Raw genomic sequence first — 14,288 nt, forward strand, 5'->3', positions numbered from 1 at the left:
CCTGGTTAAAATACATAAAAATACATTAATATAGACAAATAAAATACTCCAATTAAACCACAGTATTTATATTATGAGGCATTGATTTCTATATACATACATATGGTATGGCATCAATTGAACATACATAAAAAATCAGACAAACCTAGGTATATAGACCTGGACTAGTCTAGCTACTGGGAGGCAAATGGCAGTGGGTATAAATGCTGCATTGATCCAGATATAACACAGTCACTGATATCTCAATAAAATAATGTTCATAGCATACAAGTCCAGTAGATGGGAATTGGTATTTCTTTAAGTCTCTGCTAGTGCAATATAAATATTCAGATCACTGTCCACATATATCACATGGTTATTGCTGCGATGCTTTCAAATTTAACTTTGTTTACTTGCAGTTTCGATGTATATAGAGATGGTGGCCGGGTACCCAGTGTGCTGAAATCAGAGGATGTTTCTCGTGGTCTGTGCTTGTTACTGTTGGAGAGGAAGGTGCCTGCGTTCCACTGTGGAACGCATCTGTCCCTTCCTGTTCTCGCGTATGTCCAAAAGATGAACTGTATGCAAGTCGGGAGTCAGCTGTTTTCTTAGCTCCTCCCTAACAATGGAGGGGGCGTGGCTATAATGTGGCAGGGCCTACCGGTGGATAGTCCTGCTGCCCTCCAGGCCAGTCCGAGCCTGCATTTAGCCCTAGGGGTTCTTTCAACACACATTCCTGTTCGACATTGGAGGGGACACAAAATGCCAGTTTCTGCATCGCTCAAAGCACTTACCCTAGAACAGTGTTGGCTAATCTGTAGTTTCACAACACCTGGAGTGTCACAAGTCCCAGCATACCCTTCCAGCAATAAGCTGCTATATATTGGCAAAGCATGCTGGGACTTGTAGTTTCACAACACCTGGAGTGTCACAGGTTAGCCAACACTGCCCTAGAAGCATCCACAAGTCATCACTAATCATTGCTCTCAAATTACTTAGCTGAGCAGAAGTGGTCACCGAGAACCTCACTGGTTACATATGGATCATCACAGGCTAAATTCAGAAGTGTTATGATATTGTTGTCACTGGTCAACCTTAGTACAAGACGGACCTAGACTTTTTCTAAGGGGGGTGATTTAGCATAACCAAGCTCCTCCTACACTTTTGGTTGCCCCGCCCCTGCTTTACTTTGATCGTCTCTCTCGACCGCAATTTAAAGGTATGTGAAGTGCTGCTAGGGATGGGGACGATAGCCCCGATTGGCCCCTTTGGATCCGCCACTGGTACAAGATGCAACAATGTCTGCAGGAGGCTTTGCTCTATGGAATACACTATCAATCACTGACTATGAGGTAGAGATAAGTAAAGCTGCCTCAAATTTTGTGTGAATGTCACAGTGAAACAGGTAATTTTGCAGATGTGCGAAGTTCCGGCAAAACAATACTTCAGTTCCACAGAATGCCATTCCGCACTGTATTTGGAAATTTCTCATTCCAGCTGGAACAACATTGTTAGGTTGTGACTTTACATACATCAGAAAAATATAGTAGGATTCACAAGCCACTAATGTGCTGCTCTATGAACCAATAACACATGTTGCATCTACATACCTATCTATTCAGCATGCACAAAATGAAGATGACAGTAATACATTGAATAAAACATTTCAAGGTGTCCGTTTATTATAATGTGAATATTCCTTTAGCTGGCTGGTGTGCAGCTTACAATGTGTTGTCTTCTCATCCCTCTTTCCTTGGTCTTCTTAGGTTGTGCGCATTCTGTTATTCGCACCCATAGCCAAGTATACATCAATTGGTACATGGAGCGTGGTTAGACAATGACATCCTGGGCATCTCCTCAGCTGCCTGCAGAGCCAGGAATACGGATTGGATTAATTTAGCACTCTGTGTTCTATACCACTTTATTATTATGTTACTATGCTATATTCCGAAAATTACACTCGCCACTTGCTGACATAGATCTAAAGCAACAAACAACAATGTGGAATTTAAGTGTCACTGTCATTAAAAAATATGCTTTATACTTTTAGATATCAAGTAGAATATTAGTCCTGTGATTTCAAAAATCTTTTTCTCTCTAGTATTGTGTTGATATCACTGTGTGTGTAGGTCTACTGCGTCTCTTCAAAAGCCTTGCACAGTAGCTAGCACTTAGTGGTATCTCCTGTTCCATTCACTCAATGATGCAGGCTGGCTAGAGCCAACACTGTCAGCTAAATAGGGATACAGTAGCCACTTCCGATTTTTGCAGCCCAGTGAAAAGTCACTGGACTTTGGGACTGAGAGAAAAGTTAGATATTAATTCAAACAATAAAACAGCAACACTGATACTTTTATGCTAATTTTATTGCTACTATAGAAACAACATATATTAAACATAATGTATACAAAACATTTATAAAGTCTTTAAGGGGCATATTCAATTCTTAAAAAGTTCTGCGGCGTAAAAACTATTAAAGTTAATACGGTAAAATTACAGTATTAACTGTTCTTCCGCGCACGATTACCGTGATAACGGACCGCGGGATTTTCGGCGATCCCGCCGACAATTGAATATGCCCCTAAGAGTGCAAGCAAATCTTTTTCTGACAGGCAGAGCCATTTTAATAAATCAATAAAAGAGGCAGTGAATAGGGAGTTGCTCACCAATAGACCTCCTAGTTGTGGAGGTAGAGGGTAGTGTCATTCTGGCTGCAATCTTGCACAGTGGAAAAAAAATAATGAGCAATTTTTCTGCAGCAATTTTATGCTGCTGAAATTCTTTCAATATTGAGAGTAATTAAATAAATTTGCTCTGTGTGCCAGAAATATGTCAGATAACATTTATTACACTATAGTTGCATTTTCCAGTATTGTATCATCCTATGAGCTGAACAGCTGTGTTCCACAACTGCTAACAATCACTAGAGGAAAATCACTGGTGTGACATCCTTCAATAACATTTAATGGATATCTAAGGCAACATATTTGTTGCCATTTTCAACTGTGGTTTTTACTGACGTCATTGCAGAAAAAAACTTGTGTATTGCAGAACGTCTATATATGTATGTATAATTCTGCTATTTTTTTAACAGGACGGTACATGCATAGGTGCACACTCCGCTGGTGCAAGTGCGCATTCTATGTATGTGATCATATTTATTTTCAAAGGTGGCAGTTGAAGATGTATGTGTGTCCCCACACACACACTACATTAACATGTGGGGACACGGATGGACGGACACACACTTACCTTATTACATCCGATCCAGCCATCCGCATGCCCGTCCGAGCAGCAGCACCTCCTTCTTCAGTGGCGTGTCGCCTATGCAAGTAATCAAGTGGGAGGGCACCTGTCACGTGGTGCTGTCCCACGTGATTACTTGCATAGGCGACACACCACTGAGTCTCTGTCCGCCGAGCAGCACGCAGAAAGGAGGTGCTGCTCGGGTGGCAATGCGGACCGGCACATCTAGCCATTGGCCCTTCTGGAATTTGCCAGAAGTGCCAGATGACCAGTCCGGCTCTGCCCCCAGGTAGTATATAGTGCTGCTTCTACTCTTCCTCAGTGTCTTTGAGCAACTTCCCAAGCTCCCACTTCCAACCAAATGATAAGGAAGGGGCATTTTATCATTGTTCAAGTACAGTAAAGGCATGTTTGCGCAATTGCGGCTCATGCAGACCTGCCAAACTATACATATTTGCCTGTTTGGAGGGGTATCTTTTGCACCTGATGATGATGACTTAATAAACCAGCGCATATATTCTGCTGATGCAGAGGTGGCGCATCTCAAGATGTGTACGGCTCTGCATATGGGAGGAAGTACATTCACTTTCCATGCTTTTCTTTTTAGGAGTAGTTTACTCCCACTCTGCGGACAACTCTGCTTACGCACCTATGTGTCCATCTTTCTGCATACTCTGCGCCTGCCGTCCACAGGTGTCATTGCAAGATCTTTTGCCTGCCAGGCTTATAGCTCTTTACATCCTTGAAGTGTTGGTGAGATGTGGAAGAAGGGAAATACTTCACCTTCCCACCCTGCTTCAGACGGTAAGATTTACCCCAAGAATCACTTGTGAATCATAGTTAACCGCCAAAGAGTAAAGAACATTCAAATGGTAGTATTGCTGTACTAATTTTTGATTGAGAATCTGCTGCCCATGGTCAGAGCCAGATAGATCTTCTGGCTACCACCACTGAAGCCTTAGATCTGGCTGAAAAAGCTAATAGTATCTAACTGTGCCTAGAAATTTAAAATCAAAGTCTGAATGTTCTAGCCACTAAAGCTTTAGCTACCTGTGATTTCAAAGTAGTTCCAGAAGAAATATGAAGCCTTTTAAAACAACTTTCCGTCTTCCTATCCAGCGGATCTCTTAGAGGATTACCATTTTCTAAAGGAATAGTGGTTCTGACTGTTACGCTCCTATTGCTAGGTCCACTTTTGGAACTTAACTTCATTTCTGCATCTCCTCATTACCAAAAGTATACATGCATTCTAAACTTATCTGGTTAGATTGGAACCTTTCCACTTGATTTCAGCAGCCTGCAGAAAAACAATGATGCACTTCCTCTACCTCTTGTACTGTAAGACAGAGTAATTAACAAATTTGGAACTTCTGGAGTTGCAACTTTGTCACGGGGTCACACAACTTTCAGATGCCACTCCTCCCTAGCTCCTGCTTAACTTACAAGGGAAGGCAAGGCGCAAAATATGGAATTTCCTTTAAATCAATTCCAAATGTACTGCAATGTTTAAAGTAACACTTTAACCTGACATTTTAGACTGCAATTTCATTGTTCCTTATAAAGTAATGGTTTATTCTAGTGCTGAATTGGTTAAAGTACTTTTAGGAATTGGTAAATTGGCAGATTATATCTACTGTATTGTGTTTGATCAGTTTTTGACTCAACAAGGACATAAACGTAAATTGGCACAAAGCATTAAAAATACATGTGACAGATGCTGTCATACACTGTGGGTGATGTCACAAGCTGAGGGTGCTGTCACAGGACCCCCTGGGCATCTAGTGAACATCCAATAGATTCCATGCCTTATCTGAGTCATGCAGTGTATTGGATGTCCGATGTTCTGTACAAAGAGGTCACGAACTTTGAGGTGAGAGACCTGAAAGTTGGGGCCTCCAGGTTTACACTGTTAGCTGCTGGTAGACAAAGGACCATGGAACCTGGGTCAGAAGACAAATAAAGTCAGACCAGCGGTAAGGACAATGCAAACAAGCCGAAGTTAAGGATCAAAAGCAGACAAGTCAGGAAACAGGCTTGGTCAGTAGCAGGTGTTCAGACAAGTAATACCGAATATCGAACTAGAAGCTAATATATGCTATTTCTCAGACACAGAGTAGTGCATTGAGCAAGCTTTTAAACCTGGCATCTGCGGATGACAGTAGGCGCTAAGTTGACGTGTGATAGCACATTGAACATTAACTAATAAGAAGGATGGAGCAGCGCAAGCACTCTTATAATGGGCATGGCAATCTGCCATAATAATGGATAGAAGAGGAATCCTGGGGAACAACTCAGAGGGTTGTGTGAGATATATGTGTTCAAGGTCTAACAAACAGTCAAAAAGCAATTCACAGTGCAAAGACTGGGTAAAAAACAAATCTATATCTTGATATATAGTTCACTTAGTAATTTTCCTAATAAGGAAATCACTATTACGTTTAGTAATCTCATCTGTCTGTGGCTCTGTTAAAATAGTCCATAGTATGTATGTGTCCAGCATAGGGCATTGGATTGTAATCTCCACTGGCCCAGGGACTGATGTGAATGATTAAATATTCCCTGATTGTACAGTGCTGCACCATATGTTGGTGCTATATAAGCAAAGGATAATAGTGAGAATAAATAATTATGTGTAAATTCTATGTCTACCATAACTAGGATTAACTATACTTTAGAAGAATTATGTTACCAACCATAGAAAGGGCTTAAAATTATATCACAGGAACAGACCAGCATTATTATTATAATCTAAGTCACACCTTATTATTTTTACGATTATAGTTGTTATTGCAGTTGTTGTACATATTGTTTTTAGAAGATACAACAAGAACAAGCAAAATATCCCCTCCATGTTAGTTTTAAATGCTATGGTGTGCTCGCTGTAAGGCACTAAATTTGTATGCTGTTGAAATATAGGTACTGCAGTGTAGGATTGTTCCAATACCTGGCAGGAGCAGTGGGATCCTGGGGTTGTTGTCCAGTAGATATTCTGGGAGAGTCTCCTCCTTCAATGGGAAACCTCAAGGAGGACTGCAGGTCTGACTCTGGGACACTCATAACTGGTCCCTGTCTATGTCTGTAGAGACACACCCACTATCTAATAGAATATCAAGAACACTTCAGTAATAAACAACAATATGTTCTAAGGAGATATATCAATATAATGACAGTCTTGTGGGTGTATACACCAACTATAGAAAATGTGTATTATGTCTCCCTTATAGTGTATCATGGGGCAGAGTTAAATAATATGTAATAATCTCATGTAGCTTACTGAGTATTTACCACCTAACATAAATTATATATATATATATATATATATATATATATATATATATTTTATACTTCCATAGATAATTGATATGACTCTATTAGAATCAATAAAGGTTGTTAATAGAGTCATATCAATTATCTACGAAGGTAGATTTTTAAAAATTATTTCTGCCAATAAAAAGGGTTTAATTACTGTTCATTTCAGTTATGGTGTTTCTCAAATGTACTAACCCACTTAATAATAAATGTATTTTCTTCACCCATGAGTATGAGTATATGACTCTACAATGTCCTGGCCTTCATTCTAAAACACTTTGCAAGAGTATTATTCAGCAAACTGTACTGACATTCCTGTATTTCTTCTAAAATGTAGTTTTTCCTGCAATATATGATCTAGCATTGTTTATAGCGGTGATTTTATATAAACAATAAATCATTCTACTGTAATATAAGTGGAAGAATCACATGGCCATGCTAAATGACATCCTTACTGTGCCCCCCAAAGAACACATATGTACTACGCTCCATTTCTTACCCTTGTCTCCCTGGATCTCCCAGGAGTGAGGTCTCCTATCAAAGCTGCTATACTGTGGAGGTGTTCGATGAAAATGTGGAAATACAAGCGTTTTCAGGGCACATGCACATTATGAGAGTTAAAGCATTGTGACTCACTGAAGTGATGTCACAATGTCATTACACTGTGCCACAATGAGAAGGAAATCATACAGTACTATATTGGCACAGTTATTAGGCAATGTAACACGATATCATGTCTAAAACTTTGTCTATGAAAGTCATTCTATGTTACTATATACAATATATTGGTACTTGTCTTTTTGAGGTGAGACATCTTGCACTAGCTATCATTTTAAAATTCCTAAATCTCTGCTTTTCCACTCATGCCTGTCACTGACTCACAAGAGATAAGTACTGCATCTCATTTTACATCATAATGAAACTGGGGTGTAACCCAAGGAAACCCCTAATGACCTGAACAACCCACCTAGTGCCCAGCTGTTGGGGATGACTTAGCAAACTCGGTTTTTGTCTTGGCTCAGATATGACACAGTCCTGGAAGCAGCTCAGTTTGGAGGTGACATGGTGACATCCCAAGGGAAGCTTTACTGGAGTGGAGGATGGACGATGAGAGGATCCTGTTTGTTAATGGTTATCGTGTCGGTAAAACCATTGGAGAAGGAACATACTCAAAAGTAAAAGAGGCGTACAGCATGCATCAACAAAAGAAGGTAGCCATCAAAATCATTAATAAGGCCAAAGCCTCAGTAGGTGAGTTTGGTTAAGGGCTATCTAAAACACTATTGACTGTGTGTGCAGCTCCTGAACCAGCATGGCTAGCTACTTCTGCTTTCCTTTCCCTAATAACCTGGTATTGTAAATATGTAAGTGGTGTTTCAATTGCATGGGCCACTTATGTCTATTTTCCCCAGAAATGTACCCCATAATGTAATTGGCTTGTTCTCCCGATGATGGCAGTAGCAAATATATGTATTTTATGGAAGCTCTGAGGAAGTTATAAGGCTAGGAACAAAGCTACATTGTTCAATAATGAAAGTTTTTTTTTATTGTAAAATACGTTGTCACTGCATAAAGAAAGCATCCTTCTGCAAAAGGCTTTATTGTGGGAGTAAGCGGAGATAAGGCTTCTGTAGGTACACAAATTTAAGGGTGTTGCTCCTTTTTCATGGGTTGGGGCAACATTAATTCTGTGTGACACCAATATACATATGCCCAACACCACACTCCCTGCCCCTTACCAACATGGGGGAGCAGCAGCCTGCAGCTTCACAGGTAAGAAGCCGCCCCTCCATGTCATCAGCCGGAACACGTAAAGGCTCCACGGGTAGATAAGAACGTTGAATGAGTGGCATTATGTCACTCATTTAGTGTTGTAGGCACCCCCTAAGCCCTGGCACTTACTGCTCTAGGGTTAAGATTAGATTCTATAGATTACTATAGCAGAACAGAAGAAAATGCCATGGGCCCGGGCACTCACCAAAAGTTCATAAACATATATATTCCAAACTCATCAGATGTCACATAGAGCAACATGTTACAGGAAGAACTTCATACTTCTGTTCAGTTTGACAGCCTCACATCACTACTCTGTGGTGATGTTAGTGTTAAATGCTCCAATCAACTACATGTTCTCCCAACTCAAAGTTGATTATTGACTGTGTATACTCAAATATTTTGTTTAAATCCAAATGTCATATTTGCCTAACATTTGTTTTTACTGTTGTGCTCCTAAAAGTCGCCTTTATTTCATGTGCCACAATAATACTTTTTATTACATTGGTTTATGTGAACATACACTGCCGTAAGAAGGACCCACAGGGAAATCCAAAGTAGGGGTCCACATAATAGCATGAGTGGCATGGCACTGAAGGAGGTATGGCCAGCCTGTGGAGGGTACATGGTCAACCCGCACAGAGCGAGACTAGCGGTTAACAACCGTGCAGACCTATACGTGTTGTTTACCTGAAAGAGTGATGATTCCTGACAGGTAACCAGGTGTAGTATGGGGTGTTGTCTGTCAAAGTGATAGAAGTGTATGAATTCTGTTTTGTGAGACATATCTCATAGTAGTGAGGTGATTGACAAGTTGCATTCTAATCATGATTGAGAGTTGTGTTGGAGTTTTTTTATATATATGTTGTGTTATCCTTAAGAGGTCTGTGTGAATTCAAGGGGGTCTCCTAAGTGGTCCCCTGGTAAGACAAGCTAGCCACATCCCCACAGCATGCTGCATACAAGATTTGGGTTGAGGCACAGCGCTAAGAAGAGTGTAAGTGAGCAACGTGAACACAGCATATCCACAACGCCCCACTCAGGAGATGAGTGACGGGGTGTGACTTGTGCATGTTTAGTCTCACATATCCCAAGATAAGTCCAACTGACAAACACATTAGTACATGAAATGTTTGTCAGGAGTACAAATACGTATACTTAACACCCAACAAAAGATGCGGCTTGACAGTGTTAGAAATGTGAAGTTGCATTATCCTGTTCATACACAATATAATGTAATGAAGTGCCATATACAAAAGACATACAGTATATAGGGTACAACATAACATATTATGGCCATGGCACTAATGAATTAGATATTATCAGCTGGTGGGGCCAATACGCAAGAAGCCAATCAGAACAGTCTAGATAGTGCTGCTGTTGTCTTAATCATCATCATCATGCTGCTGGTGTCTTCTGCACTACGGTACCCACAAAAAATAAGCTTCCTAATAAACACATCACGTCTTTAGTGTACAAAACTAATGCTTGACGGACCCTTTTCCACTCCTTTCTAGATGTATTTTGGTGTACATGTATAGGAAATGTGTATATTTATGCCACAAAAATGGATATAGAATTACTATTGGCAGCCGGTAGGGATACGTCTGTGTCTGCTGTGGTAGAGGCAGTCTGTCACTTTTTCCCTGACTAGAGAGCAGGGGTGCACAACCGTTTTTGGTCTGAGGGCCGTATTGAGAGACAGAATTCATTTGAAGGGACCACAATATAAGTTAACTTGCTTAAACATGTAAAACACATCAAATTTACTATAGGAAAAGAGGAACATCTTTAAACTGATTTCTTTTATGCCATTTCCCCCTGTCACCTCTGTAGTAACACATCCCCTCATCCCCCCTCACCTATGTACTTAGACATCCCCTATCACACCTGTAATAGCACATTTACTCCCACCATCCTTTGTAGCACATCCCTCACATCACCCCTGTAGTAACACACCTCCCTCACCACATTTCCCTCTCCCCTGTAACAAATACCATTTTTACTTTTGTAATAACACATTTCCCCTCTCCCATCTGTAGAAATACATACTATCCACCAAATGTCTTGGGTCTCCCTGTATCTGTGTTGCTTCCCATGGGCATAGTGATATGCTTCAATGTGGAAGGTGGGCTGCAGAGAGGCCCATTGAGAATATCTTGGTGCGGAGGTCTGAACCTGTGAACAAATTAATGTATCCAATGTCCCTAGGTTCCTCAAAAGGCATCCCATCAAAAGTGAGGGCCAAGCTTATCTTCACCTCCTTTTGTGGGTTGAAAGTATTTTTGCCTAGTTAAAAAGTCTCTGTACACTCCTTTTAAATTGTGAATACCTCCAAATATGACACAATCCCCATCCCTGAAGTTCATTCATGTTGGAAAACAGATCTATAAGGTCAGGTTCATTGTTAATAAGGACAGTTGGACATAGGGAACAAGCAACTCAGCTGTAAACATAACACAGGAATTGGAAGGAGAAAACAGAGGGTCACATGGACCACATTGCCTAGCAATCATTCTTCCTCCCTGTAGTAATAAGTTATCTATTAGTGATTACACTTTAGGTGCTGTGAAATCATCTCTGTTGTAACTCTTTTTTTTTGTGGGCATGGTAAACACAGGTGCATTTTTGAAGGAATCCTGCCTTCTGAATGGAACAACCTGATCTATCCATGTAATTCAGGGCCACTCATCATAATGAGTAAAATGTTAAATTCCATATTTAGTGCATAAAGGAACGGCTTTAGTACGTTAGATTCACATTTGCTCTGGTAAAGCAGGTAATCCGCCTTATATAATTTTACTTAGCATAGCAAGTAACTTGACAGCTCCTACTCCCACCATAAATGAAAATTATGCCGGGATATCAGGTTATCTGAGGAGAACAAAAAAAAAAAGACAGTTGTCAGCGCTTATCCTTCACACTGCATATCTGTGTGTGTCTAGCAAAATGAAAACATGAGGTATTAGTTCATATTTTGATCAAAAGATTTAAGCCTACATCCAAACGTCAAGGGAACCTCATTATATGCAGGATCTAGACTGACCTATATGCTTTAAACACCATTAAAATGCAGTTAAAATCAGATGCACTCACCTTCCAGGTATAGGGGTTTACATCTAGCAAGGGCTAGCTTGTGAGCCACACCCTAATGTGCCTTAAATAGGCTTAATGGACAGCTCTCGGTATATCCCACATTATATATGGTACCAGCTGCTTGGCAATAAGCCCGCGCTTGGTATATCCCATATTGTATGTGGTACCATCTGCGTGGCAATATGAATGCTCATATATGTATACAAAACAAAAAGACAGTTGTCAGCGCTTATCCTTCACATTTCATATCTGTGTGTGTCTAGCAAAATGAAAACATGAGGTATTAGTTCATATTTTGATCAAAAGATTATCTGAAGAGAACAGCATATGCCCTTTATCATACAGTTATAAAAACAAACAATAAACATGTTTTCTTGATGGGTTTACTGCAGAAACAATAATCACCTTGTGTCCCCTCTCTCCTCAGAGTTCATTCAGCGTTTTTTGCCAAGAGAGCTGCAGATTGTGCAACGCCTGCGCCATAAAAACATAATTGAAGTATATGAGATAATTGAGTCAGGGTCTTCAGGCAAGCTGTACATGGTAATGGAACTTGCAGAAGGGGGAGACATCTTTGACTGTGTTATGCATGGTGGAGCATTTCCAGAGGATCGTGTCCAAATACTCTTCCGTCAACTTGTAGAAGCCATCCATTATCTACATGGCCAGGGTGTGGCACACAGAGACCTCAAGTGTGAGAATGCTCTATTGGATAAAGGCATCCTCAAACTGACTGACTTTGGGTTTGCTAAGACACTGCCTTCTTCCAACACTGACCTGACCTATACTTTCTGTGGTAGCATAGCTTATGCAGCACCAGAGGTTCTCCAAGGAGTGCCTTATGACAGTCGAAAGGGTGACATCTGGAGCATGGGTGTGGTGCTGTATGTAATGCTCTGTGCAAGTCTTCCTTTTGATGATCATAACATTCCTAAAATGCTGTGGCAGCAGCAGAGAGGAGTTACGCTGCCTGGGCACATTAATATTTCTGAAGATTGCAAAGACTTGGTGATTAGGCTGCTGGAACCAAACATGGATCTACGACCTTCTATTGAGGAAGTCATTTGGCATCCCTGGGTCTCTACACAATGATTCCCAGTAGCAATTTTATTAGGCACTATTTGTTCTGTCTAATGTTTAGTGCACCTTACCCATGTATTGTAAAAATAAAACTGGTTAAGAAAATGAACATTGGATAAGATGTGCTGAGAGCTAATCATATCAGCAAACCTGCCCAACAGTTAAAGGGTCAGTCATGCATAAATCATATTGGGAAATATTAAGTTATCTCTACAACACTTTGATCAGAATTATGTTACAACATCTTTTTTAAAATAATCTATTTATTTGAAAATGTTTGGAAAAAAAGAGGGAATTAAAAGAGGAACAACTAAAATATCAAAAAAAAAAAACTACGTGGAGAAGAAGTACACTGACAGGGACTTTTGCAACCCAATTGCTAATATATAGAGTCCCCAAACTTGCCGAATTAGGTTTTTACAATTTACTAGAGCTAATAAAGTGGTTGATTTCAGCACCAATTAACCCAATGTTGTATTCCCCTATAATACGCTATATTTATATATAAAAATATCACATATACAACACATCTCTTCCCCTAAACTATAATTTGGTTAAAGTTAATAAAGATAAGATAAAATACATGGTTTTATTAACTTCGTTCAGTATTAACCTGATCAGACATGTCCCCCAGACAGCTTATACTAAAGCACCCATTTTTCAAACTACCAGCAGTGCTGTCGATCCCACTTTCCTATAAACCTCCTTTTCACATGAATGGAAAGTTCACTGAGAAGGAGCATCAACAGATGGTAGTTAGAGAGAGGATCACAGCGCTGGACCTTTGGGATCTGCCACATCGGGATAAAGTTGGACCAAAATTAATTAGAACTTCATCTAAGCTTACTTTACTAAATCCAAAACTATTTTTTTGTTTTGTTTTTGGTGGTATTTTAATTACAGGGTGCAAAATGCTATTTATTTTTAAACATTATGCATCAGCCATAGAATATTAGTTATGAAACGCACACTGGGACTGATTCATTAATGAGCAAAAATGCTGATACGTGCCATATTTTGTGTAAAATTGTACTGCACATGGCCAGAACTGATACTTCACAAAACGCAGCAACATTAATTTCACGAGCGCAAAGGACCCTTAGAACAACCTACGAGTTCATGAGGGGAACAGGGAGTAGACTTGGCGTATGCATATTGTCAATGTACAGTAATTTATATATAAAAATATCACATATACATCTCTAATATATAATTTGGTTAAAGTTAAGATAAGATAAAATACATGGTTTTATTAATTTTTGTTCAGTGTTAACCTAATCAGACATGTCCCCCAGAAGGCTCCTACTAAAGCACCATTTTTGTTGTTGTTGCCACTCCTGAGAGAGCATCATCCATTTACTTAAGCGCAAAGGACCTTTACTACAGCCTAGGTTTTCATGGGTGGAACGGGGAGTGGACTGGGCTTATGCATATAGTCAATGTACAGTAAGGATGTGCAAAGCTTAAGCGAAAACAGTAACGGCAGATTTAAACTTTTGCCATTTCTAACGTAAGTGATTTTCAGTCGTATCACTTGCATCAGATACAGGTCAGGTGTAAGTGCCGAGTGACAGTGATGACGGCCGCATATGCAAAGCAGAACATGTGTTTGCAATCAGAAGCAACTGTAAAAATGCATTTTATTTACAGTAGACATTAAGAACATCCAAATAACTGTATTTAATGGGAAAAAAATAACAAAAACCTTTTTATTCATGTTTTGTCATAATGACTATAATATTAATTAAACATTTTTTCCCATTGGTTCTTTTGGGACTTTATGTTCCACATATGTATTGGACGTA

At 39.8% G+C, this 14,288-nt stretch overlaps 1 protein-coding gene and 1 long non-coding RNA gene across 4 annotated transcripts; one reads left to right on the top strand and one right to left on the bottom strand.

The window, feature by feature from the left end:
- Positions 1–1,636: 1,636 nt before the first annotated feature.
- Positions 1,637–7,121, bottom strand: LOC142138498 (uncharacterized). Its single transcript, XR_012688044.1, has 3 exons — positions 7,034–7,121; positions 6,170–6,322; positions 1,637–1,844 (listed from the first exon to the last, which is right to left on the bottom strand). It is a non-coding gene; the product is annotated as an uncharacterized LOC142138498 (long non-coding RNA).
- On the top strand, positions 5,080–12,588 carry TSSK3 (testis specific serine kinase 3). 3 transcript variants are annotated; one of them, XM_075195223.1, is made up of 3 exons: positions 5,080–5,198; positions 7,557–7,785; positions 11,831–12,588. In XM_075195223.1, exons 2-3 carry the CDS (start codon positions 7,635–7,637, stop codon positions 12,493–12,495), a joined length of 816 nt encoding a protein of 271 aa, XP_075051324.1. In that variant the 5' UTR covers positions 5,080–5,198; positions 7,557–7,634; the 3' UTR covers positions 12,496–12,588. The 3 variants fall into 3 exon arrangements, with proteins under 3 accessions (XP_075051324.1, XP_075051323.1, XP_075051322.1); XM_075195222.1 differs by lacking the exon at positions 5,080–5,198 and adding an exon at positions 7,257–7,339; XM_075195221.1 differs by lacking the exon at positions 5,080–5,198 and having other exon boundaries at positions 7,382–7,785.
- Positions 12,589–14,288: the final 1,700 nt, after the last annotated feature.

This window comes from Mixophyes fleayi, chromosome 2, assembly GCF_038048845.1.
Source record: "Mixophyes fleayi isolate aMixFle1 chromosome 2, aMixFle1.hap1, whole genome shotgun sequence".
Classification (NCBI taxonomy): Eukaryota; Metazoa; Chordata; class Amphibia; order Anura; family Limnodynastidae; genus Mixophyes; species Mixophyes fleayi.